The sequence below is a fragment of the Myxine glutinosa genome, chromosome 8 (assembly GCF_964187855.1).
Source record: "Myxine glutinosa chromosome 8, kmMyxGlut1.1, whole genome shotgun sequence".
NCBI lineage: Eukaryota > Metazoa > Chordata > Myxini > Myxiniformes > Myxinidae > Myxine > Myxine glutinosa.
The window spans coordinates 112,427,720-112,455,464 of NC_136268.1; the positions used below are offsets into that span (position 1 = coordinate 112,427,720).

General features: G+C 50.9%; 1 protein-coding gene across 2 annotated transcripts in view; it reads left to right on the plus strand.

Moving 5' to 3' along the window:
• The window catches only part of LOC137433175 (uncharacterized), a 130,454-nt gene extending 125,169 nt beyond the window's left edge, over window positions 1-5,285 (plus strand). For both annotated transcript variants that reach the window (XM_078783686.1, XM_078783687.1), the window contains exons 30-31: window positions 3,583-3,694; window positions 4,986-5,285. In XM_078783686.1, the coding sequence (XP_078639812.1) occupies window positions 3,583-3,694; window positions 4,986-5,152 (279 nt within the window). In that variant the 3' untranslated portion in view covers window positions 5,153-5,285. The remainder of the gene's footprint in view (window positions 1-3,582; window positions 3,695-4,985) is intronic.
• The last annotated feature ends 22,460 nt before the right edge of the window (window positions 5,286-27,745 follow it).

Here is a 27,745-nt window from a genome sequence, read left to right on the forward strand (position 1 = left end):
TGTGCGACCTGCAGGAATATTTGGGGGACAGAGCCCAGAGAGAGCTGGGGGAGCAAGGCCGGAGAGGAGTCGGTAGAAGACGGAAAGACCACCAACCTGCCTGCGGTGATTAAGTGAAAGGCCCTCGGAGATAGCGTCATCGCGGGAGATTCCAATGATTCTGAACGCTTTGGTTTCAACAGCGTGAAGACGAGCTAGGTGTGAGGCAGGAGCACCAGCCCAGAGGGGAGAGCAGTACTCCATTGAGCTGCGGATGAAAGCCTTGTATGTGGTGAGGAGCTCAGGTGTGCCAAGGAAGGACTTCGCACGACGGAGGATGCCCAGTCAGCGACTGGCTTTGGAGGCCAGCATGGAAAGGTGGTTTTCCCAGGAAAGATCATGGCAGATAGTGAGACCCAAAAGCTTGAGTGACAGAACTTATTGGAGAGGATTATTCAGAAAGTAGATGGGAGGGTTGTCCAGTCGGTCTTTTCGGAGAGACATCGTAAGAGTGTGAGATTTGTCAGGATTGAAAGACATGTTCCACTTGTTTGCCCAGTCTGTGATTTTGTCCAGGTCTGCAGAGAGTGAGGAGGCTGCAAACTGCCGATCTGAGGGATGAGGAATGGAGCGGCAGAGAGCGGAGTCATCAGCAAAGAGATAGAGAGGATTTTCAAGAGAGTCAGAGAGACTATTGATGAAGACCAGAAAAAGCACAGGGCCCAGAACACTGTCTTGGGGAACTCCAGCCTGAACAGGAAGAGGAGATGAGAGAAACCCATTCAGGGACACACGTTGACTACGACTAGAGAGGAAGTCCACCAGCCATGCGTGGAGATTTCCATGGATACCAAAGGAGGAGAGTTTGGTGAGCAGAGCGGGGTGCCAGACCGTATCGAAGGCACGTGATATGTCGACGGAGACAGCTCTAATTTCCTGTTTGGCATTGAGGAACTCCATCCATTGTTGAGACAGCAGAAGCAGCATGTCCAGAGTAGAGTGACCTGGTCTGAAACCAAATTGATGATCAGAGATCAAGCCATTGGAGAAGAGGAAAGATTTCATATCCAAAGCAATGATGGATTCCATGACTTTGCTGATAATTGGGAGAAGGCTGATTGGTCTGTAGTTGCTAGGATCTGTTTTTGCACCTTTTCTGTGCAAAGCGGTGATGTTGGCTGATTTCCAAGCAGATGGCAGTTGACCTTGAGCAAAAGAGAGGGTGAAGAGAACAGAGAGAGGGAGTGATAGAGTGGAAGAACAGGATTTTAGGACCCGTGGGCTGATGCCGTCAGGTCCAGTTGCAGAATCAGAGTCGAGGGTTGACAGAAACTTTTGCACCTTGTCAGGAGGAAAGGACACAGAGTCCAGGAGCAGCTGGGTACGACTGGGTATGGTGGGTAAAGAGAGGGATGGGTTTGGGACACAAGATTTAGAGGCAAACACAGAGTTGAGGCATTCAGCTTTTTCACGTGCGGAGTCAGCTGTGTAGCCGTTTGAGGTAAGGGAGGGGATGGAGGGGGAACAAACACCAGAAACAGATTTGACCAGACGCCACCAGGATTTGGAAGAGGGAGACAGATAAGAGAGTTCGGTCTTGAGAACGGAGAGATGTTGTTTCCTGGCTCTCCTGAGGGTGGACACACACTTGTTTCAGGCTTTGTGAAAGGAAATGAGATTTCCTTCCTTTGGATTTGCTTTCCAGGAGACGAAGGCAAGTTGTTTCTGGGCAACAGCCTCACCACAAGATTCCGTGTACCATGGACGGGAGGAAGGGTATGACAACTGAAGACGAGATGGGATAAATCTGTGCATGAGGGAGAGCAATTTACTTTGGAAGAATTCCCAGGATGAGTTGATGTCAGAGGTGGTAGAGATGGGAGACCAGTCCAGATGATTGATGGCTGCTTGAAGACCGTGCCAGTTGGCCTGAATGAAATGCCAGACTCGTCGACGCTGAGCAGGCTCCCTGAGAATGGTCAGAGAGATGTCCACTTTAACAAGGACATGATCAGATGATCCGATTGGAGCAGAAGAAGAGCAGCAGACATTTTCAGGGAAGTTAGTCATAACCAAGTCCAGAAGAGAAGATGTTCCGTTGACTGAGATCCGGGTCAGGAAATTGACAGATTGTGTCAGTCCCAGTGAGTCGCAGAAGTCCTTTGCTGAGGAGCCATGGCTGGTGAGAGAGGTACCCACACCCAGCCAACTGGCATGGTGACAATTGAAATCACCACATATGAGGAAGAGAGAGTTGGGATGAGTAGAAAGAAGTTGGTCCATATTATCAGACAGCGAGATGTAGATGGAGTCATCACTGTTTGGTGGACGCCGGACGGTACAACACACATATGAACAAGAGGTGGGAGCGAAGGGGAAGCCATAGCCAGAGGTATTTCTGGGGGTGAGGTGGAGAGAGTGCAGTGCAGGGCGAGTGAGGAAGAGAGTTTTTGATAAAGATAGCGACCCCACATCCAGGACGAGGCTCAGGTCTATCATACCGGAGGAGGGAGTAACCAGGAAGAGATATTAAGGAATCAGAGACATCTTGAAGGAGGAAAGTTTCTGTTAAGCAGATCAAGTCTGGATTTTCAGAAGCAACCTGTATGGAGAGATCAGTTAAGTTTGAACGAAGGCCCCGGATGTTTGAGGTCCATACCGTTAATGAAGAGGAAGGGAAGGGGGAGCATCGGATACAGAACAGCGGGGAGGAGGGGTAGGGTAAGATGTGGAAGAGGTGGAAGAGGTAGGGAGAGTTGTTGAAGGTGTGTCAGAGATTTCAGAATAGTTTGGAGAAAGGGAAGGATGGGGTGGACAAAAGGTTTGATGGTGATTGGGTGAGGAACAATGAGGTGTTATTTGAGGAGGGGGAAGAGCGAGGCAGAAGGTTGGGGGAGATGGAGGTGAGAGTTGGAAGGGGGAAGAAGCGGGGAGGACGCTTTGAGGAGGGGGAGTGAGAGGGGGGAAATTTAGAAGAAATGAGGGTGGGGAGATTTGAAGGGGAGGGGTGAGGGGGGAGTTTGGGAGGGAAGGGACAAGGGGAGGGATTTGAAAGGGATGGGATATGGGGGAGATTTGGAGGGGATGGGTGAGGGAGGAGTCTAGGAGGGGAGGGGCGAGGGGGAGTCTTGGAGGGGAGGGGTGAGGGGGTAGTAGAGGGGGTAGAGGGGGGGCTTCCTGTACTGCCCCTTGCACCTAGACTGGCTCACCAAGAGAGATGCTTCTCTATTCCGTCCTTCTGACATTGAAAAAAGACACAACAGAGTCCCAGTCTTTCTGTTTAAAACAGATTTATCGAGAAATCATCAAATTTGCTAGTTCTTTGATTTTGTTGACATCATTGTTTTCGGTTGTGAAAAGATTCCTGATTGTTTCTGACAATGATTTGATGTTCTTATTATTATAAAATGAATACGTAATGGCATCGGTAGTCATCGAATGGAAGCTGATTAAGGCACTCGTTGTGACTGCTTGTGGATTCTGATTATTTAAAAATACTAGAGGATTATTCGTCAATAAGGAAAGTGTATGGTGGTGATATAAAGCTATTCTGTTGTTGCATCCTCCTCTAAAGGACGTAAAACATAACTTTTGCTTTGGCAGGAAAAGGAACCAGTTGACATTATAGCAGGAGGAGCCGTAGCACAAGAACCTACCCCAAAAAAAATTCCAGTCGAAGCAGACTTCCTGTACTGCCATGGTTTTCCACCTAAAGGTAATCCTCACATATTGCACCTCATTTGAACTTCAATATTCTCTTTTTTTATCTGAGCAGCAGAATTGTACAATAATTACACCAAATGTAGTATCCCCTGTGCTATTCCTCAATGATGGTTTATTTTTCACCTTCATAATTTATCCATGAGGTTGATACTATACTCATCTTTCTACCCTGGAAAGTTTATGAATACCATACTTAATGTTTGCATCACGAGTTGTGTATCACTCATTAATATAAAAACATGCATTACTTTTACATTCAGTTATAATAAAATAAAATAATTGTGAGTAATATTATTATCGTGTTCACGGTGGTTAACACTGAGACCCGTGAACGGATGGACCGAAACAGGCTTTAACTCCGAGGTGTTCCAAATTATGGCGATATAAGCTCGTGCACACGGCTGAGGAGAGTCACGAGGACCTTGAAGCTTTTAATAAAACCAAACGGGTTTATTCCAGAACAAACGACAAGGGAAAATGAATTCAATAATCACCATATACAATCTGGTGAACAAGGGTGAAATAAATCCTATCAATTAAAACTAAGGTTTGTGACAAAACTGGTGACTTATCTCTGGTGTGGCAGCGGGGCAGCAGAATGATGGGCATGGAGCTGGTGTTGAGGAGATGGGCAGGATGATGGGCAAAGTGTAACATTATTATTTTTGTTATTATTTTGAGTGGCTGAAAGGACAGCTCATAGCTCACGTACTTACATTTGAGCTCTTTTGTTCACATCATGTTTTGTAGTTAGGGCATCGAGACGGTGGGTATGACAAATATGTATTCTACTGATTAATTGAACAGATAAATAATTTGATAATAATATATTGTTATGTCAGAAGAGTCCATTCACAGACCGCTCTGAGCTGGGGGTATAAGTTCCCCGTGAAGGACCGAAACGGTATTTATGTTACTGCATTCACCTAATACTGAGATTGCTCAAGGGTCACCCAAATGGCAGCTGAACCTGGCGGTGCAAAGTGCGGGAGGCAAAAGGTGGGAAAACGTTCCTTTACAAATAAAGTGGTATATTTAAAAGAAAATACTGGGATGAGGGTAGACAAGACGCTAAAAATTCGGACTTTTGGTTCAGGATTTTTTCCACTAGTCATAGACTGTTCCACAGAATTACAGCCAGGTTTTCCGAACCGGATGCTTTGTATTTCTATACCTTCATCCCATCCATGTCTTGTTGTTACATCACGTCCAATTTTCCATATTTAATTATATTCTGTCTTTAATAGTAATAATTTCACACATGTTAATTCCATTGCTTTCAGGTCAAAGGCAACGGTCGCTCATTGATGCACTTTTTTCCACTCGGGAAGACATGAATCTGGAGTTTACGCAGATGCTTACCAAAACCTTGGGGAGAATGAATGGCGAGGAGCAGGGAGGCTACATCATCTCTACACTCACCAAGGAACTGTACCTGTGGGGAAATTGAACTCGATGTTTTGCTTTCTCTCACATCTCTCTTTAAATGCCATTTAAATAATATCAGTGTACTACCCACACTTTGTATGGGTTTTGTACGTGAATTATTTGCTGAATAAAGTTTTTGCTGCATTCCAATACAACCTGATCTATGAAGTGCTTCCCTGCAGGAGGCAGGGAATCCTAGGATGGTACTCCTATGAAACAGGTGCTCCCTAGGGAGAGTAATAGCCCCTCCCTCTGGCGGGGGTCAGTAAAGCACTTGTACCATGACACGTGTACATTGCAAAATTTCAATTCAACTCCACAGCTCACTTGCAATACCCTCTCCCACTACCGGGCTGCGAATTACGGTGCACATCGCGGTTTATGACAAACAACACGTACATAGCATGTTTTTTTGGTTTTACTATAGCACAGTACTAGAAAAACGTGCTCCAAATCAGGAGCGGCCAGGAAAGATAGGCTGTCGTGTGTATATGTGCATGTGCGCAGTTGGGTTCCATTTGTATTCAAAGTCCTTTTTGCCTAAATTGTACATTTTCACACTCACTTAGCCCATGATGCTTTACACTCAGCCATGTTATTATCCTTATCTATATAACTAGGGCATGCCCGTACTATATATATATCTAAAATTATATCCCCCCCCCTCTATTTACATGAAATGGTTTGGTCCATTCGCAAAGCCAAAGTGGACGGCTTGCGAGTACGGTGACAATCCCCCCCCTCTATTTACATGAAATGGTTTGGTCCAAAGCGAACAACTTGCAAGTACGGTGACAATCCCCCCCCCCCCCTCTATTTACATGAAATGGTTTGGTCCAAAGCGAACAACTTGCAAGTACGGTGACAATCCCCCCCCCTCTATTTACATGAAATGGTTTGGTCCAAAGCGAACGGCTTGCGAGTACGGTGACAATCCCCCCCCCCCTCTATTTACATGAAATGGTTTGGTCCAAAGCAAACGGCTTGCGGAGTTTGGTAAAGAAATCGCCATCGCGTGCACAAACGCGCAGGAAAGCGAATGAATCGCAAATTAGTTTTAATTAGTTTTAAAACATAGTTTAACGGCAACATAGTTTTCCAACGTGAAATAAATGAATACGCTCTCAAATGTGCCGTCCGAGGCAGAGTCTGTTCTCCACGTTCGGCACACGTGATAGCTCGCTGCTCTCTGATTGGTTGAATCGTTTTTTGGACATAGCTCGGTAACTACTTCTCCGATTAATATGAAACCTTGAAAAGGCACATCCTCGGGTCCCCAGCAATATACCTGGCAAGTTTAAAGTATATCGGACCCGTGGTTGTCGAGAAACAGCGGTCACAGACATACAGACATACAAACATACAAACATACAAACATACACACAGAGATTACTGGAATTATAGATAGATAATACCGTAAGGACTCGACTTTGTTATCCCTTTTACGCCGCACCCAGTGACCCCATGCCCACGGCACTAATGCATTTTCCATCTACGAACCGCGCTCTTTGTTTATCACGTACAGCCATACTCGAAAAATCTGAATTCGCTGACTTTGGGACCCAAAAGCATCCGATTATCGGCCGATACGACGCCATCTTACGACACCATCGTATTGGCGTCTGCTGGGCGAAGGCGATGCGAGCCGTCCGCTGATTGGACAGTCGAGTGGTGTGAACCAAATCGTCTTTTTATTCCCTTGAACATTTTAAATTAGGATATATAAGGAAACGTCTTTGAAGTTTTTTCGAATCGAAGTGAAGAAGTTTTTGAAGTTTTGATTTTGGAAACGTTAAATGGAGAAACAGTTTCACAGGAAGAGAATGCGATGCGATGAAGAAGAATCCATCTTTATTTTATTTTTTTGAACCACAAAAGATTGAAGCTCCACGAAGTCAAGAATGTGAAACTACGTGAATGTAATGAAATAACAAGTGCAACAAGTACAAAAAGTTTTAATTAAAACAAAAGCCGCGTCGATGTTACACAATGCCTAGGGCTAGATGCAGCTGTGCCTATAACGTCGATGTTATAAGCACAGGACATTCCTATTGATTCGATTACTTGATGTTATTTTTGTGCAAAGTGAAAATATATCTCGGCAATTTCCCATGTGTGGCGACGAATTTTTAATATATCTCGGCATTTTCCCGTCTGTTATTTCAGGCGGTGTATGACTGACTATGCCGTGATTGTAAAAAAATATATCTCGGCAATTTCTCGTGTGTAGCGACACGTGAACGAAGCTATGCTCCTCTCCACATTATTGTGTCGACGTATAAATTAAATATTTCATCGTGACGATCGTCATCAAATGGACGAATTTTTAATATATCTCGGCATTTTCCCGTCTGTTATTTCGGGCGGTGTATAACTGAGCATGCCACGATTTAAACAAAATATATATATCGACATTTTCCCGTCTCTTATTTCGGGCGGTGTATGACTGACCATGCCGCGATTTAAAAAAAAAAAATCTCAATGGACTTGAAGTTACAGGCCTTTGAGAATTCATTTAGTTCTATAAAGGGCAACTTTCATCGGATTTTCTTCCCGTTTTTTTTCAACCGAGTCTAAAACGATGTTAGCGACTGTGAAAAATGAAATGATATATCGAATTTGATTTGAAAGAAAACTGTGTGAGAGAGGAAGACACCACGGACCTACAAAACAGGCCTCAAAGCTATGCGAGTTAATAAAATGGTGGATATTTGTTTATATGAAGCCTCTCCCAAAATGGGTGGAGCTTTGAGGTTTTGTCTTCTCTGCAAGAACAACAAGAAGAAGAAAAGAAGAAGCAGTGGTACCAACAACAACAGCAGAGGGCACTTTATGAGCAGCGTCTGCGACGTGGCTAAAAATGTACATAAACGACACAGTTCCATGAAACAGTTTCACAGGAAGAGAAGAGAATGCGATGCGATGCGATGAAGAAGAATCCATCTTTATTTTATTTTTTTAAACCACAAAAGATTGAAGCTCCATGAAGTCCAGAATGTGAAACTACGTGAATGTAATAAAATAAAAATATACATAAACGACACAGTTCCATGAAACAGTTTCACAGGAAGAGAATGCGATGCGATGTGATGAAGAAGATTCCATATTTATTTTATTTTTTTAAACCACAAAAGATTGAAGCTCCACGAAGTCAAGAATGTGAAACTACGTGAATGTAATAAAATTAAAAATATACATAAACGACACAGTTCTATGAAACAGTTTCACAGGAAGAGAATGCGAAGCGATGTGCTGAAGAAGAATCCATCTTTATTTTATTTTTTGAAACCACAAAAGATTGAAGCTCCACGAAGTCAAGAATGTGAAACTACGTGAATGTAATAAAATAAAAATATACATAAACGACAGAGTTCTATGGAATTTTAAATCGATTCATTTTCACATGAAGAAAATGCGGCGCAGATGAAGAAGATGACTGCATCACCGGAATTCATCGCAGGTTTTTGGCGTATCATTCAAGTTGTGATTTTGTGAAAATCCTGAATATTCCTTTGGTTTTGTCGACACGTTTTGTTGAGAAGACGATCAACAAAACATTTTCCTTTTTGATTGACAGGTTACAAATGTGTTCTTGAATAGCCGAAATGTCGCGTTTTTTAATTCAAGTTGAATAGGTCTTGAGGCCTTTATTAATAATCTATATCTATATCTATATATATCTATATAACGACTTTGTTATCCCTTTTACGCCGCACCCAGTGACCCGATGCCCACGGCACGAATGCATTTTCCATCTACGAACCGCGCTCTTTGTTTATCACGTATGGCCATACTCGAAAAATCTGAATTCGCCGACTTTGGGACCCAAAAGCATCCGATTATCGGCCGATACGACGCCATCTTACGACACCATCGTATTGGCGTCTGCTGGGCGAAGGCAAAAGCTTTAAAAAAGTGTACTTCGCTGAGTGACGAAACGTATGCGTAGGCCTAGGCACTACCTATCCAGTTGTTGTGTTTCCGTTGTGGCCATGATCTCAACAAATGAAATGGCGTAGGCCATGTGGCGTCGGGTAGGTCATGATCAGCCCCCCCCCCCCCCCCCCTCTTTCGTTTCACCAACTCCTGCATCTGCCACCGTTCATGATTATCAAAGTAGGCTTTACCCTGTTCACGATAAGGTAGAAATCAGTGAGTTGTATACGAAGAGATAAAAGGATGGCATTGACTTCGAGACGGTACATGATATTTTCAAAAGTATGTCGTAGCGTTGTCATTTAAGTAGATTGCAATAAATACGTTGTTCATATACGCACTCTTCATTCTCATCTTTCTTCCTAACTCTTACTCGGACAAGGAAATCCCCTATGCCATCCATAATGGTACACTCTATCCATACACCACATCCTCCCTTCCGTGGATGTTCCACGGGTTTCGGCTTGTTATTAATATTATACGAGTATAGAAGTCCGTCAAAAATGACGGGTTGGAACAGTTTATTCGACGGTACAGCCTCGTGAGCGTGCCAATGTCTGAAGCATTGGTCCGTTTTTTGGGTGCTCTGGGTGTTCTGGGCCTTTTGGCTCATCGGGTGTATTTTGTGTCCTCTGGATCATTTGGGTATTCGGGGGATTTTGGGTGTTTTGGATCCTTAGGGTCTTTCAGGTCTTTTGGGTCCTCTGCACCTTTTGGGTCTTTGAAGGTCTTTTGAGTCTTTGGGGTATTTCGGGTCTTCGGGATCTTTTTGGTGTTCGGGTGGTGGGGGGGGGGGGGGGGGAGGTTGTGAGGATTTCTTGGGTCTTCAGGGTTTTTTTGGGGTCACTAAGGGTCTTCAGTCTTTTGGGTATTCCCAGTCTTTGTGGTCTTTGCAGGTATTTTGGTTATTTCGGGTCTTTTTGGTGTTCGGGGTCTTTTGGGTTTTCAATGTCTTTGGGGTCTTTTGGTTCCTCGGTATGTTTTGGTTTTATTGTTTATTTTTGGGTCTTCAGGGTCTTTAAGGGTGTTTGGGTTTTTGGGGGATCTTTTGGTGCCTCAGGGTTTTTTGGTTCCTCAGGGTCTTTTTGGTCGTTGGGGTCTTTTGGGTCCTCTGGGTCTTTTCAATCTTTTGGTTCCTCTGAGTTTTTTAGGGTCCTCGGGTGGCTTTTAGGGTCCTCGGGGTACTTTGGGTTAAGTATTTCAGGTTACTTGTGGATGGTGTCAGGTCCGCTGTCCAACCAATAGGTGAAGAGCGGTCATACATACATACATACATACATACATACATACATACATACATACATACATACATACATAAATTAATCACAATCACTTGCTCCATTATATATAGATCATTATTATATAATAACGTTGATATTATTATGCCATTACCATTATGCCAATATTATTATACGGAATTGCTGATTGGTTGTAATAATTTGATGTCAGGTAGGTGTGCAGACCACGGCCAACTCTTAGTCGATACACCACCCATGTGTCGGTGCACATGTATACAGTACGCATGTCGTACGTACATATGTCTGCATTTTAAAATTCATTTTCTCGGCAACTTTTGGTCCGATTGACGCAGAATTCCACGATAGTGTGTGTCTACTCATGCGGAATTGTTTAGTGATAATTATGATGTCATAGGTCACGTGGTACGGACGTCATCTTGGAAAAACGTTGCACCTCGATATCTCCAAAACTGTTCAATGGAAAACATTTAAACATGGCTCATTGTGAAGTCCTCCCCGTGGAGAATAAGATATGTTAATGATGTTGAAGGAGCTGGGGCTCCCACGTCGATCGGAAGAATGGACGCGACAAAAAGCTGGAATTCATCCGAGTTGCTTTAATCAAACCAAACACTCAGGCACTCTGAAAAGCCCGTTTATCGGGCAGCAATATATATACATATTATCCCGGAGCGTTTGCCCAGGAAAGGCGAGAGGGGGCGTGGCCCAGCGTCCTGGCTGCGGCCTGGCAAGTTGAGGGCGAGCCTGCCCGGGCATGCCCGGGCGTCCCGACCGAGGCCTGGCAAGTTGAGCGCGGGCCTGCCCGGGCGTCCTGGACGAGCCCGGCATGGTGATCGCTCCGTGTCCTTGATAGGTGCAAGGCGATTGTGAAAACCCAGCGGTAGCCGCTACACACGTCCCCCCAGAATCGACTTGCACCGGCAGGGTCAATTTGAGGGGGGTCCTGATGACCCGGCCGAAGCGACCCCTGGCGGGTCGTGGGAGGGGGTCCGGTGTGGTGGTGGGCGGTCGAGTGGGGGGCACCGTGGACGGGGGGCGGCCTCGCCGCGGCGGAAGGGCCACCCGTGGTGGGTGGTCGACGTCCACGTGCGCCGGCTTGAGGCGGTCCACCGCAATCCGGTCCGACCTGCCGCCGATGTCGATGACGAACGACTTGTCGTCCCGTCGCAGCACCCGGAAGGGCCCGTCGTACGGCGGCCGGAGTGGCCCCCGATGTGCGTCGTGACGCACAAAAACATACTCCGCTGTGCGAAGTGCTGGGGGGACGTAGGACTGGGGGTCACCGTGGTGGGATGTTGGCACGGGGGCAAACCGTCGGGCGGCCTCCTGGAGGTCCGAGCGCTGGTGAGCTGCGGACCAGGGACTGGTAGCGTCGGGCACGAATTCGCCCGGGACGCGTAGCGCCTGGCCATAGACAAGCTCGGCGGTGGATGCCTGGAGGTCCTCCTTGGGGGCCGTGCGGAGGCCCAAAAGGACCCACGGCAGCCGGTCGGCCCAACCGCCGTCTTGAAGGCCGGCCATGAGCGCGGCCTTCATGGAGCGGTGGAATCGCTCGCACAACCCGTTTGCTTGGGGGTGGTAGGCCGTAGTACGGTGGAGCTTGACCCCCAGGTTGCGGGCGACCGCGCCCCACAGCTCGGAGGTGAACTGTGGTCCGCGGTCTGACGAGATGTCCGCCGGTGCGCCGAAGCGGGCGACCCAGGTGGCGATGAAAGCCTGCGCCACGTCGGTGGTGGTGGTGGAGACGAGGGGAACGGCCTCCGGCCACCTGTTGGTCCTGTCCACCATGGTGAGCAGGTGTGTGAACCCCGGTGACGGGGGGAGGGGGCCCACCAGATCCACGTTGACGTGGTCGAAACGTCGTTCGGGCACGGTGAAAGGTGCCAGCGGGGCCTGGGTGTGTCGGTGAACCTTAGCCCGTTGGCAGGCCGTGCAGGTGCTGGTCCAACCGTGGACGTCCCGACGAAGGCCGTGCCAGACGAATCGCGCCGACACCAGCTTCTGGGAAGCTTTCCGGCCCGGGTGGGAAAGGTCGTGGAGGGAGGCGAAGATGCGGCGTTGCCAGGTGACGGGCACGATGGGGCGAGGCTGGCCTTGGGAGACGTCGCAGAGCAGGACAGTGTCCGCGAAGGGGATGTCGGCCAGGCGGAGGCCCGTGTCCGCCGCCCGGAGGGCTTGCACCGTGGTGTCGGTGCCCGGTGGTTTGGCCCGCCGCCATAAGCGCAAAGTCCACGCCCAGGTGGACCGCGTTCGCGCTGGCCCGGGAAAGACAGTCGGCCACGGCGTTGTTTTTGCCGGCGACGTGCCGGATGTCCGTGGTAAACTCCGACACGGCGGAGAGGTGGCGCTGTTGGCAGGCCGACCACGGCTCCGTGACCTTGGCCATGGCGTAAACCAACGGCTTGTGGTCGACGAACGCCGTGAAAGGTCGGCCCTCCAGGAGGTGGCGGAAATGGCGGACGGCCAGGTGCAGACCGAGGAGCTCCCGGTCAAACGTGCTGTATTTGAGCTCGTTCGGCCGGAGCTGCCGGCTGAAAAAAGCGAGTGGCTGCCAAACCCCGTTCACCCATTGCTCATGTACGGCGCCCACCGCGTAGTCGGAGGCATCCGTGGTGAGGGCGATGGGAGCGTTGAGCACCGGGTGAGCGAGCAGTGTTGCGTCGGCGAGGGCCCGCTTTGAGCTTTGGAAGGCCGCATCCATTGCTGCGGACCAGGCGATGTCGTGCTTGGCCGGCTTTCCCCGGAGGGCTTCGTAGAGGGGCCGCATGAGTTGAGCAGCGCGGGGCACGAAGCGGTGATAAAAATTCACCATTCCCAGGAATTCCTGCAGGGCCTTTATGGTGCGGGGATGCGGGAATGTGGTGATGGCCTCGACCTTGGTTGGCAGCGGCACGGCCCCGTTCTTGGTGATGTGGTGGCCCAAAAAATCAACGGCCGTCGTGCCGAAGTGGCATTTGGCCGGGTTGACGATGAGGCCGTGTTCGCTGAGGCGCCCGAACAGTGTTCGGAGGTGGAGGAGGTGCTCGGCCCGGGACGTGCTGGCGACGAGGATGTCGTCCAGGTAAACGAAAAGGAACGGCAGGTCAGGCAGCACGCCGTCCATCAAGCGCTGGAACGCCTGAGCCGCGTTCTTGAGACCAAACGGCATCCGCAAGAATTCGAATAAGCCGAACGGCGTGATGACTGCCATTTTAGGGACGTCGGCCGCCCTGACAGGTACCTGGTGATATCCCCGTATGAGATCAATTTTCGAAAAAATGACCCGTCCCGCCAGACGGGCGGAGAAGTCTTGGATATGCGGGATCGGGTACCTGTCGGGGGTGGTAGCGTCATTGAGACGGCGGTAGTCGCCACACGGGCGCCATCCACCCCCCAGCTTTGGCACGATGTGCAGTGGCGGGGCCCACGTGCTATCGGAGCGCCGCACGATGCCGAGGTGCTCCAACGCGTCGAATTCGGCCTTCGCCACGGCGAGCTTGGCTGGGTCGAGGCGGCGGGCCCTGGCGTAGACCGGCGGGCCTGTGGTTGGTATGTGGTGCTCGATCCCATGCCGTACTGCGACGGCCGAAAACGTCGGCCGCATGAGGGCCGGGAACTCCGTGAGCAGGCGAGCAAACTCGTTCGCCGCCGGGAGGGCGCATGCCAGCTCGGTCGGCGCGGAGCTGCTCAATGTGCATACCAGGGAGCTAAAGGTTTCTGTGTTGAATAAACGACGCCGTTGGACGTCCACCAGCAGTCCGTGTGCGCAGAGGAAGTCGGCGCCTAGCAGAGCCATGGGCACGTTTGCGGTTACAAACGTCCAAGCAAAGCGTTGGCCGCCAAAGCAGAGGGTGACGTTGCGTGGGCCGAAGGTGCGGATGGTCGATCCGTTGGCCGCAACCAAGGAGGGGCCGCAAACCGCGGACTGCCTGTCCTGGTCAGAGGCGGGTATGACGCTCAGTTGGGCGCCGGTGTCGCACAGGAAGCGCCGTCCGGACGCTTTATCCATGATGAACAGTAAGTTGCCCGTGTGGCCGGCGCTCATGGCTGGTAATGAACGCCGGCCCGGCCGTTTCCCGGCCTGCCGAAGGTGCACGGGGGTCGGCATGTCCGGGCCTTCTGTCCGAACCTGGCATGATAGTAACACCACGCTTGGTCAGGTGGAGGCCCCGGTCGTCGTGCTGGAGGTGGTCGGCTCGGTGTAGCGGCCGCCAATTGCGTCGGCAGTTTGGTCGTCGACCGTGCCGGGTGCTCGGGCGCCATGGGTGTTGCGTCGGACGGCGGTGGGTCCCATGTCGCCGCTGCGATGCGCTGTCCTGCGGCGGAGATCTTGTCGGCTTCTCTGGCAAGGGCCCGGGGATCTGTGATCGTCGTGCTTGCCAGGGCGAGGCGTACCGGGTTAGGCAGCTGACGGAGGAACAGCTCCCGGAACAGGAATGCCGGAGAGTGCTCGCCGAGCAGTGAAAGCATGTAGTCCATTCGCTCGGAAGGGCGCGTGTCGCCGAGCTCGGGCAGGTCGAGCAGGCGCCGTGCGCGTTCCGCCGATGGGAGGGCGAAAGCGTCGAGGAGAAGCTTCTTAATCGCGCCGTATTTGTCAGTAGCTGGCGGGCTCTCGAGGAGGCTCAGGGCGCAGGCCGCGGTGGCCGAACCGAGCGCTGCTACCACATGGTGGAAGCGGGTGTCGTCGGCCGTGATGCCTCGCAGGGCGAACAGGGAATCCGCCTGTGCGAACCACACCGCCGCGTGAGCCTCCCAGAAGGTAGGCAGTTTAAGGGCGACTGCCGTGTCCATGTCGGTAGGTCACCAATGAAGGAGCTGGGGCTCCCACGTCGATCGGAAGAATGGACGCGACAAAAAGCTGGAATTCATCCGAGTTGCTTTAATCAAACCAAACACTCAGGCACTCTGAAAAGCCCGTTTATCGGGCAGCAATATATATACATATTATCCCGGAGCGTTTGCCCAGGAAAGGCAAGAGGGGGCGTGGCCCAGCGTCCTGGCTGCGGCCTGGCAAGTTGAGGGCGAGCCTGCCTGGGCATGCCCGGGCATGCCCGGGCGTCCCGACCGAGGCCTGGCAAGTTGAGCGCGGGCCTGCCCGGGCGTCCTGGACGAGCCCGGCATGGTGATCGCTCTGCATCCTTGATAGGTGCAAGGCGATTGTGAAAACCCAGCGGTAGCCGCTACAATGTCATCGGTGCCCTCATTATGACGTCACAATTCGACAAGTACAAAACTTCATCCTATGGAAAAATCAGGTGAGATTTCTTGAGCGCCATGTTGGCATAAACTGGTGGAGAAAAAAATAATGATGACGTTGAAGGAGCTGTGCTCCAACGCGAGTCGAAAGAATTGACGCGACCAAAGACGGAAATTCGTCCGAGTTGCTTTATTACACGTTTCAAACTCGGGTACTCTGAAAAGCCCGTTTATCGGGCAGCAATATATATACACATTTATGCCGGAGCGTTTGCCCGGGAAAAGCAAGACCGGGCATGCCCGGGTGTCAAGGGCGAGTCCTGGAAAGGTGAGTCTGGACATGCCCGGGCGTCCTGGATGCGGCCTGGCAAGTCGAGGCTGGGCGTGCCCGGGCGTTCTGGGCGAGCCCTGGAAAGGCGAGAGCGGGCATGCCCAGGAAAGACGAGACCGGGCGTGCCCGGGAGGTTCGGGCGTACCCGGGAACAGCGAGTCCGGGCATGCCCGGGAGAGGCGCGTCTGGGGCCGTCCGGACGAGCCCGGCATGGCGATTGCGCCCTGGCCGCGTCCTGGCAGGTGCAAGGCAATTGTGTATATCCAACGGGAACCGCTACACACGCCCCTCCAGAATCGACCTGCACCGGCAGGGTCAATTTAAGGGGGGTCCGGATGACCCGGCCGAAGTGACCCCTGGAGGGTCGTGGGGGGGGGGGGGGTCCGATGTGGTGGTGGGTGGTCGAGCGGGGGGAACTGTGGACGGGGGGCGGCCTGGCCGCGGAGGAAGGGCCAACCGTGGTGTTCGGTCAACTGTTCGGTTACTCCACTATCTGCCGCTCCATTCCTCATCCCTCAGATCGGCAGTCTGCAGCCTCCTCACTCTCTGCAGACCTGGACAAAATCACAGACTGGTCAAACAAGTGGAACATGTCTTTCAATCCTGACAAATCTCACACTCTTACAATGTCTCTCCGAAAGGACCGACTGGACAACCCTCCCATCTACTTTCTCAACAATCCTCTCCAAGAAGTTCTGTCGCTCAAGCTTTTGGGTCTCACTATCTGCCATGATCTTTCTTGGGAAAACCACATTTCCAAGCTGGCCTCCAAAGCCAGTCGCCGACTGGGCATCCTCCGTCGTGCGAAGTCCTTCCTTGGCACACCTGAGCTCCTCACCACATACAAGGCTTTCACCCGCAGCTCAATGGAATACTGTTCCCCCCTCTGGGCTGGTGCTCCTGCCTCACACCTTGCTCGGCTTCACGCTGTTGAGGCCAAAGCTTTCAGAATCATTGGAATCTCCTGCGATGTAGTCAACTCCGAGGGCCTTTCACTCACTCACCGCAGGCAGGTTGGTGGTCTTTCTGTCTTCTACCGACTCCTCTCTGGCCTTGCTCCCCCAGCTCTCTCTGTGCTCTGTCCCCCAAATATTCCTTCAGGTCGCACAAGATCTGCCTGCAACCCTCTTATGGTTAAACTGCCAAAGTCTAGGCTCTCTGCTCACCTTCATTCTTTCATTCCCCTTTTCTCCCGCCTCTGGAACAAACTCCCCCACTCCATTCAATCCCACTCCTCCCTCCAGGTCTTTAAAACAGCTGTTCACCACCATCTCTTATCTTCCCCCATCGAAAACCTTGATCTTTTCTACCCCCGGTAATTCACCCCAGAGTCCTTGCAGCGTTCATATGTTTTATTCCTCTCCCACTTCCCCCCAAGTCCTCCCGATGTCCCTGCTCTCAAATGTTGTGTTTGTGTCCTTCCCCCTCTCTCCCCATCTTGTCTGCCGCTCCCCTTGTTTTTTGTGTTTTGTGTGTCGGTTTGTCTTTTTTGTGATTATTGTTAGCTCTTTCACGAGCCTCGATCTTGTATACAAAAAAAAAAAAAAAAAAAAAAAATGTCCACTTGCGCCGGTTTGAGGCGGTCCACAGAAATCCGGTCCGACCGGCCGCCGAAGTCGACGACAAATGACTTGTCGCCCCGTCGCAGGACCCGGAAGGGCCCGTCGTACGGCGGCCGGAGTGGCCACTGGTGTGCGTCATGACGCACAAAGACGTACTCCGCTGTGCGAAGCGCCGGGGGGACGTAGGACTGGGGGCCACCGTGGCGGGATGTTGGCACGGGGGCAAATCGTCGGGCGGCCTCCTGGAGGTCCGAGCGCTGGTGTGCGGCGGACCAGGGACTGGTAGCATCGGGCACGAACTCGCCCGGGACGCGGAGCGGCTGGCCGTAGACGAGCTCGGCGGCGGACGCCTGGAGGTCCTCCTTGGCGGCCTTGTGGAGGCCCAAAAGGACCCACGGCAGCCGGTCGGCCCAACCGTCGTCCTGAAGGCCGGCCATGAGTGCGGCCTTCATGGAGCGGTGAAACCGCTCGCACAACCCGTTGGCTTGGGGGTGGTAGGCCGTGGTGCGGTGCAGCGTGACCCCCAACGAGCGGGCGACCGCGCCCCAAAGTTCGGACGTGAACTGTGGGCCGCGGTCGGACGAGATGTCCGCCGGTGCGCCGAAGCGCGCGACCCAGGTGGCGATGAATGCCTGCGCCACGTTGGCGGTGGTGGTGGAGGTGAGGGGCACGGCCTCCGGCCACCTGGTGGTCCTGTCCACCATGGTGAGCAGGTGGGTGAACCCCCGCGATGGGGGCAGGGGACCCACCAGGTCCACGTGGACGTGGTCGAAACGCCGTTCAGGCACGGTGAAAGGTGCCAGCGGGGCCTGGGTGTGGCGGTGGACCATGGCCCGCTGGCAGGCCGTGCAGGCGTTGGCCCAGTCGCGGACGTCCCGTCGAAGGCCGTGCCAGACGAAACGCGCAGACACCAGCTTCTGAGAAGCTTTCCGGCCCGGGTGAGAAAGGCCGTGGATGGAGGCGAAGAGCGGCGTTGCCAGGTAACGGGCACGATGGGGCGAGGCTGGCCCTGGGAGACGTCGCAGAGCAGGACAGTGTCCGCGAAGGGGATGTCGGCCAGGTGGAGGCCCGTGTCCGCCGCCCGGAGGGCCTGCACCGAGGTGTCGGTGGACTGGTCGGCCGCCATGAGCACGAAGTCCACGCCGAGGTGGACCGCGTTCGCGCCTGCCCGAGAAAGACAGTCGGCCACGGCGTTGTCTTTGCCGGCGACGTGCCGGATGTCCGTGGTGAATTCTGACACGGCGGAGAGGTGGCGCTGCTGGCGGGCCGACCACGGCTCCGTGACGTTGGCCATTGCGTAGACCAACGGCTTGTGGTCGACGAAAGCCGTGAACGGGCGGCCCTCCAGGAGGTGTCGGAAATGGCGAACGGCCAGGAATAGACCGAGCAGCTCGCGGTCGAACGTGCTGTATTTTAACTTGTTCGGCCGGAGTTGCCGGCTGAAAAAAGCGAGTGGCTGCCAAACCCCGTCCACCCATTGTTCATGGACGGCGCCCACCGCGTAGTTGGAGGCGTCCATAGTGAGGGCGATGGGCGCGTTGAGCACCGGGTAAGCCAGCAGCGTTGCTTCGGCGAGGGCCCGCTTTGCGCTCGCGAAGGCCGCGTCCATGGCCGCGGACCAAACGATGTCATGCTTGGCCGGCTTGCCCCGGAGGGCCTCGTAAAGGGGCCGCATGAGCTGAGCAGCGCGGGGCTCGAATCGGTGATAAAAATTCACCATGCCGAGGAACTCTTGTAGGGCCTTGATGGAGCGGGGACGCGGGAACGTGGTGATGGCCTCGACCTTGGTCGGCAGTGGCACGGCCCCGGTCTTGGTGATGCGGTGGCCCAAAAAGTTAACGGTCGTCGTGCCGAAGTGGCATTTGGCCGGATTGACAATTAAGCCATGCTCGCTGAGGCGACCGAACAGTGTTCGGAGGTGGAGGAGGTGCTCGGCGCGGGACGTGCTGGCGACGAGGATGTCGTCCAGATAGACGAAAAGAAATGGCAGGTCGCGCAGCACGCCGTCTATCAAGCGTTGGAATGCCTGGGCCGCGTTTTTGAGGCCAAACGGCATCCTCAAAAATTCGAACAGGCCGAACGGCGTGATGACGGCCGTCTTCGGGACGTCGGCCGCCCGGACAGGTACCTGGTGGTATCCCCGTGTCAGGTCAATTTTGGAAAATATGACCCATCCCGCCAAACGGGTGGAAAAGTCCTGGATGTGCGGGATCGGGTACCTGTCGGGGGTGGTAGCGTCGTTGAGGAGGCGGAAGTCACCACACGGGCACCATCCGCCCCCCGGCTTTGGCACGATGTGCAGTGGTGAGGCCCACGCACTATCGGAGCGCCGCACGATGTCGAGGCGCTCCAACGCGTCGAACTCGGCCTTTGCCACGGCGAGCTTGGCCGGGTCGAGGCGGCGGGCCCTGGCATAGACCGGCGGGCCCGTAGTGGGTATGTGGTGCTCGATCCCATGCTGCACTGCGACAGCCGAAAACGTCGGCCGCGTGAGGGCCGGGAATTCCGCGAGCAGGCGAGCGAACTCGTTCGCTGTCGGGAGGGCGCATGCCAGTTCGGTTGGCGCGGAGCTGCTCATTGTACACGCCAGGGAGCTGAAGGTCTCGGCTAGGGTGCATCAAACGCCCAACTATTTTTAAAAAGATGTTGGATTGATCTGTCCCAAATTTTATTTTGTTCCAATCATAAAATAAAGTTGCTATGCAAAATTTGGTAAGGTTTGGACATCATCTTCTGGGTCCACCTCACCATTTCATATTTTGAGTCGGTGGTATCAGAGTTGGAAATTTGACACGCAGCTGTTTTGAGGCCCATAAATAAAAATGAAAGGATTGACTGATTGCTACATATAATAACTCTTTGTAAAGGTATTATTGTGCTCTGTAGCAATATATCATCATCATAGGGATAGGGATACAATTCATTTATATACAAATAGTCAAAATAATGATTTTTTTCAAAATATGGATATAAAGCTAAATGAAGAGTATTTTTAAAATATAATATATAAATTAAAGAATATCCTGAATGTTGTAGTCATCTTGTCTTTACAGAGATCTTTTAACTCGACAAGATGATTAAAACAATCCTTTGTTTTCACTGACGTCACAAATTACCCATCTCGCATTGCGCGGCGGCCATTTTGATACCCAAGCTAATCTGTCCGTGTGCGCTGATATTGATTTGTTGCGTTGGTTTATGGTGAATGCGGATCGCAAAAAGTCTGTTTTATAAAGTAATTTTGTTTGTTTTGTCACGTTCATGTGGAGTGTGGTGCCATATAGTTTATATTACGTATTGTTGCCCAACAAACACAGAACATTCGGTTTAAGTTTGCCGTGGACCAGTGAACTGGTGAACACCTGGGCAGTGGGTCAACCTGCAACCAACTACCTGTAGAACAGACTTGGAGTGTACGTAAGGATACGGTAGATCCAGGCTTGAGTATGGCTAGCAGTGCGAGTGCCAACCTTGGCTACCAAGAGACGCTCCCCCCGGACGTTCTTGTTCGTTACAAAGAGAAGATTTCTGTCATTGGGTGTGACCCTTATGGTCTATCAAATGATCAATTTGAGAAGAATGTGAGCAAGTGGCCTCAGGTGACCCACATCGACGTGATCAACTACCTGTTGTTCAGCAAATCGGCCTATACCAAAGATGAGTTGAAGAAGTATAAATCCCTCGAGGCATACAGGTTGTACCAAGATGGATGGGTGCGACAAATCCTACACAAAGAACTGAATGACGTCCACTTGATTCGATCCAAGGTATTAATATATTAAACAAACATGTATTTTTTAAAGCTGCTTGTGTTAGTGTTATGGACCTGATTGATTAAGTGCCCTCCATTTGTTCAAATGTATGTATTGTATTCAATATCATTAATGATTATAGTAATTGTATGGTTATACAATGAAACATGTTCTTACTTACTGTTAACAAAATGCTCGGAGCAGACAGGTGTGCGATCCCACTGTGATTCTGTTTGGATGTCACTGCGATTGATGGCAGCCTTCCACAAACGCCGCCTCTCTTCACTTAAATTTCTTGTTTCCTCACCCTGATTCAGTAGAAGTTTGGGCGTTTTGTAAAACTTGACTCCTGGCCTAACGCCTGGCCTGTTTGAACAACGAAATACGCCGCAAATTGGCATGACTGGTCGTGAACAAAAACTATTTAATGTGAATCCGCTGACGACGTTGTTCGAGAGGGTATCAAAATGGCCGAGGTGTCCCAGGGTGCCCTGCGCGCGTGCTCCGATGACGTCACAAGAAAACAAGCAATTATTAGGCTATACTCTAATAAAATTGGATAATTGATTTATTTGTTGTACATAATTATGAAATGACATTATTGTTACTAATACTACCTTTTTCTTTCAGATAAAACAATGGATGGCACAGTAAAGAAAGCATCTGTTGCAACAAGAGAGTCCACCAAGGTGTTTGGTCTTGGAAGTGCCATAACTGAACAAGATTCCCAGATCAATGGCACCAGACTTCCAACTTGTTTACAAGTACTACGTTGTTTCATGTGGCACACGGAAGATGGCAAACTTGAACGACGCTCTCGGTGGGAATCAGCAAAGCTTGTACTGCAGAAAGTGACACCATTTTATGGCAAGGCTAATATTCCTATCATCTCTGAACGCAAGGCTATTGAGAAAATTATCAAACTTGCAGATGATAATTCCAAGCTTAGATCAATCCCTATCAACCGAAGAACAACTCCAGCAAGCATCACAAAGGTGAATCAAATGGAGATGAAATTTATGGAGACATTTCCCTTGTGGCCCAATGATGCTAGTTCTCACATCAAGAATCCTGAAGACTTAGCATTCCTGGAATCTATGAAGACAGATCGCTGTGCAACATTTGGCTGCCAAGATAAACTGTTGGCAGATAAGATGCAGCGTAAAGTGAACCACGAGGAAAAAGAATCAGAGAGGCGAGCAAGTATGGAGCTGGAGTTCAACATAAATACTACAACCACTGTGTATAATATTAGTGACAGTGATGAAGAAGTAACTCTTGGACCTTCAACAAGCACACCAACAACCTCAAGAAGTCATCATCGTTTAGTTAGACCTGGCACATCAGTTTTCATTCCACATGACATCCTGAAGAGGCCCAGTCTTGTTTCACTGGCAACAAGGATGAAGATGACACCAACCCAACAGGCTGCTTTCACAGAAGCTCTTATTGAAGAAACAGGAGGGGATGTAGCGAAGGTGTCAACATCATATGCTACAGCAGATAAATCAAGACGCAAAATTGGACAGCATATTGCTACTACCTGTAAGGACAAATGGATACCTCCGAAGCTTGCTACGCTGCACTGGGACTCAAAGCTGCTTCCATGCTTAACTAACCAAAACACTTTTGAAGAACGCCTGGCTGTGCTTTTGGGTTCTCAAACTGATATGAAGCTGCTGGGTGTTCCATCCTACAAGCCTGGAACAGACCGTAAATCTGGAGATATAATTGCTCAGCTGACTAATAACCTACTTGAATCATGGAACTGCCAAGAGAATGTTGTCAACTTGACATTTGACACAACTGCATCTAACACCGGCCGCATCAGTGCAGCTTGTGTAACAATTCAACAACGGCTTAACAAAGCTCTTCTGTGGTCAGGCTGCAGACACCACATTGGTGAAGTCATTCTTACGCACATTTTTACTGATCTTAAAGTTGAAGCATCTAAGTCACCAGATATCTTCCTCTTCTCAAGGTTTCGCAAGAACTTTGAAATGTTTCCACACACATTCAATGAACCACTTTCACGATTTGATCCATCTCAACTAAATGAAGCAGCAACAAGTTTGACAAGTGACTGGCAAAATAATGTTCTCAGACTCCGTCACACCGAGCAATCTCTAAGACGTGATGATTATTTGGAATTTGTTGATCTGTGTACTGTATTCCTTGATGGTGAAGTAGCTGAACATCAAATAACCTTCAAGCGTCCTGGTGCACTGCATAAAGCCAGATGGATGGCGAAGCTCCTCTACTCAATCAAATTATGTCTCTTCGAAAAACAAATCGCTGATCTTCCAGCAGGTACAATTACCACAGAAAAACAAGTGCCAAAGATCAGAGAATTTGTCACGTTTGTCACTCTAGTATGCAGCTCCTGGTGGATGACATGTACCTCTGTCACCGATGCCCCATGGAATGACCTGCAGCTCATCTCCAAACTGAAACAGTATGAAGCTGTCAATGCTGGAATCGCAAGAAGTGCCCTGAAAGCCTTCAAACGACATCTCTGTTACCTCACAGAAGAGATGGTTCCACTTGCCCTCTTCAGCTCAGTTGTTCCTCATGACCATCGCCGTACTCTGGCAGACAGACTTCTGGAGGTTCAGCCAGATTTTCCAGTAACCAACCCACAAGGACGGTTTGGTACTGGGTTTGGAAAGCCCAGATTTCCTGATGACTTGACTGAGAAGACCACTCTGGCTGATTTTGTTGGACCAGATTCATGGTACCTATTTCATCATCTGAAGCTTGACTGGGCATTTCTAGTTACCGATGTTCAAGAATGGACTAACTCTGCAGCCTACCAGACATCATGGACTAATGTTGAAGCCTTGAATGTGGTGAATGACTCTGCAGAAAGGGGAGTTAAGCTTAGCTCTGACTTCCTTTCAGCAGCCAGAAGTGAAGACCACTACCAAAATGTGCTACAAGTTGTTGAGCACAACCGCAAGGAGAACCGAATCTTCGAAAGCGAGCAGCTCAAGACTAAACTGTCAGAAATATCCATGAAAACTACAGTATCTTTGTTTTGTTTCTATTTCATGTTCATCCATAGTCAGATGTACTCGTATTAAGATGATAAATGCTAAGATTTTGTATATATGATTCGACTGTAATAAAAATTATATCATTCTGGTATCTATAATACATATGATTATACCAATAAAATCATGATTTTGACTATTTGTGTATAAGTGAATTATATCCCTATCCCTATGATGATTATATATTGCTACAGAGCACAATAATACCTTTCCAAAGAGCTATTGTATGTAGCAATCGGTCAATCCTTGCATTTTTATTTATGGGCCTCAAAACAGCTGCGTGTCAAATTTCTGACTGATACTACCGACTCAAAATCTAATTTGCTGAGGTGGACCCAGAAGATGATATCAAAACCTTACCAAATTTTGCATAGGAACTTTATTTTATGACTGGAACAAAATAAAATTGGGGACAGATTGTTTTCTTGACATAGGGGCGTTTGATGCACCCTAGTCTCGGCGTTGACAAGGCGACGTCGTTTGACGTCGACCAGCAGCCCGTGCGCGCAGAGGAAGTCGGCGCCCAGCAAAGCCATGGGGACGCTGGTGGTCACAAAGGTCCACTGAAAGCGCTGGCTGCCGAAGCAGAGGGTGACGTCACGCGGGCCGAAAGTGCGTATGGCCGAGCCATTAGCAGCGACCAAAGAGGGGCCGCAAACGGCGTTCCGCCTGTCCTGCTCGGAAGCGGGTATGACGCTCAGTTGGGCGCCGGTGTCACAAAGGAAACGCCGCCCGGACGCTTTGTCCCGAATAAAAAGCAAGTTGCCCGAGTGGCCGGCGCTCATGGCTGGGAATGAACGCCGGCCCGGCCGTTTCCCGACTTGCCGAAAGTGCAGGGGGGTCGGCATGTCCGAGCCTTGTGTCCGAACCTGGCGTGGTAATAACACCACGCCTGGTCAGGTGGAGGCCCCGGCCGTCGTGTCGGAAGCGGTCGGCACGGCGTGGCGGCCGCCAGTTGCACCGGCAGTTCGGCCTCCAACCGCGCAGGGCGCTCGGGCATCGCCTCGGACGGCGGCGGGCTCCAGGTAGCCTCTGCGATGTGCTGGTCCGCCGAGGAGATCTTGTCGGCTTCCCTGGCGAGGGCGTGGGGATCTGTGATCGACGTGCCAGCCAGGGCGAGGCGTACCGGGTGAGGCAGCTGGCGAAGGAACAGCTCGCGGAACAGAAAATCCGGAGAGTGCTCGCCGAGCAACGAGAGCATATAGTCCATGCGCTCGGACGGGCGCGTGTCGCCGAGCTCGGGCAGGTCGAGCAGGCGCCGTGCTCGTGCTGCCGGTGAGAGGGCGAAAGCGTCGAGGAGGAGCGTCTTCAGCGCGTCATACTTGTCAGCAGCCGGCGGGTGCTCGAGGAGGCTCAGGGCGTGGGCCGCGGTGGCGGAACCGAGCGCTGCCACGACATGGTTGAAGCGGGTGTCGTCCGCAGTGATGCCTCGCAGGGCGAACTGGGAGTCCGCCTGGGCGAACCAAACAGCCGAGTGAGCCTCCCAGAAGGTAGGCAGTTTAAGAGTCACTGCCGTGTCCATGTCGGTAGGTCACCAGTGAAGGAGCTGTGCTCCAACGCGAGTCGAAAGAATTGACGCGACCAAAGACGGAAATTCGTCCGAGTTGCTTTATTACACGTATCAAACTCGGGTACTCTGAAAAGCCCGTTTATCGGGCAGCAATAGATATACATTATACACATTTATGCCGGAGCGTTTGCCCGGGAAAAGCGAGACCGGGCATGCCCGGGTGTCAAGGGCGAGTCCTGGAAAGGCAAGTCTGGACATGCCCGGGCGTCCTGGATGCGGCCTGGCAAGTCGAGGCTGGGCGTGCCCGGGCGCTCTGGGCGAGCCCTGGAAAGGCGAGAGCGGGCATGCCCGGACGCTCTGGGCGAGCCCTGGAAAGGCGAGAGCGGGCATGCCCGGGCGTTCTGGGCGAGCCCTGGAAAGGCGAGAGCGGGCATGCCCGGGAAAGACGAGACCGGGCGTGCCCGGGAGGTTCGGGCGTGCCCGGGAACAGCGAGTCCGGGCATGCCCGGGAGAGGCGCGTCTGGGCCCGTCCGGACGAGCCCGGCATGGCGATTGCGGCCTGGCCGCGTCCTGGCAGGTGCAAGGCGATTGTGTACATCCAGCGGGAACCGCTACAACGTCATCGGTCACGTGGTTCGGGCGCCATATTTGTTTTAACACAAAAGCCTTGAAAACCACTGAAAATACATCCTGGCGAGGGTTTGCAATCTCTGATTGCTCTTTCTTGATACTTTTGTTATTAGAAATGGCCTTGGAAAAATGCCACAATTAGCTACCCTTACAGAGATATACACCTTAACACAGATTTTGTCCCTTGGGTAGGGAGGGAAATGAAAACGCTGCAACCTCCATCTGTGACCCTTCGTGTCAAGTTTGGTTAAGATTGCATTAGTAACGACCGAATGTATGACAGTCAAAAATACACAGTATGATCTCGTGTGTCATGCATGTCCAAGGTAGAGTGTGGAGTCTAAAACCAAATTGGTGATCTAAAATGGAATGAGGCCATTGGAGAAAAGAAAGGATTTCATATCAACTGTGATGATGGATTCCATGACCTTGCTGATGATTGGAAGTAAGCTGTTAGGTCTGTAGTTAAGGGGATCAGCTTTTGCTGCTTTTTATCTCTCCTGGAACGTCGTTCAGGGGAGCTTATGGGATGGTGCGTCGTCAGTCCGTCGGTCTGCAAACACTTGCAACTTCTTCTCCGAAACTGCTGATGAGATTGTGATCAAACTTGACTAAATGATATTTGGTATGTTGTAACTCAAGTTTGTTCACAGCATTATAAATTTTGGGATTTAAAGGGGTCTCCCGGGGGTCAAAGTGGGTCCAGGTTTGACCTCCCAAAATAGGTACTTGCTTTCGGTTTTGAAACTACACACAATTTCGATGAAACTTGACCACAATGATGCACCAAAGTTTGTTCACGGCATTAGAAATATCTGGGTCTAAGGGGATCTACGGGAGAGGGAGGGCGTGGGGGTTATATGGGATCTCCGAAATAGTGGAATTCAAAACTAACCGTGGTGCGATTGAAAAGTAAACTACAACTAATGAAATGTTCAGAAGTATATCGTGTGTGTGTGTGGGTCTGCGTGTGTGTGTGTGTGTGTGTGTGTCTGTGTTTGTGTGTGTGTCTGTGTTTGTGTGTGTGTGTGTGTGTGTCTGTGTGTGCGTGTGTCTGTGTGTGTGTGTTTGTGTGTGTGTGTGTGTGTGTGTGTGTCTCTGTGTGTGTGTGTGTGTGTGTCTGTCTGTGTGTGTGTGTGTGTGTGTCTGGGTTTGCGTGTGTGTGTGTGTGTGTGTGTGTGTGTGTGTGTGTGTGTGTGTGTGTGTTTGTGTCTGGGTGTGTGTTTGTGTGTCTTTCTTGCCATTTGAGCTATCGTCATCAAATTTCCAACAAAGCTTTGTTATGATAATACGGAGAGGGCAGGGAGAAGGTGAATTAATAATTTGGTCAAAAGGTCAAAGGTTAGCATCACATAAAATCATCAATTTTTATACAATTGACCTGAAATGTAAATTTACCTTTTGAGT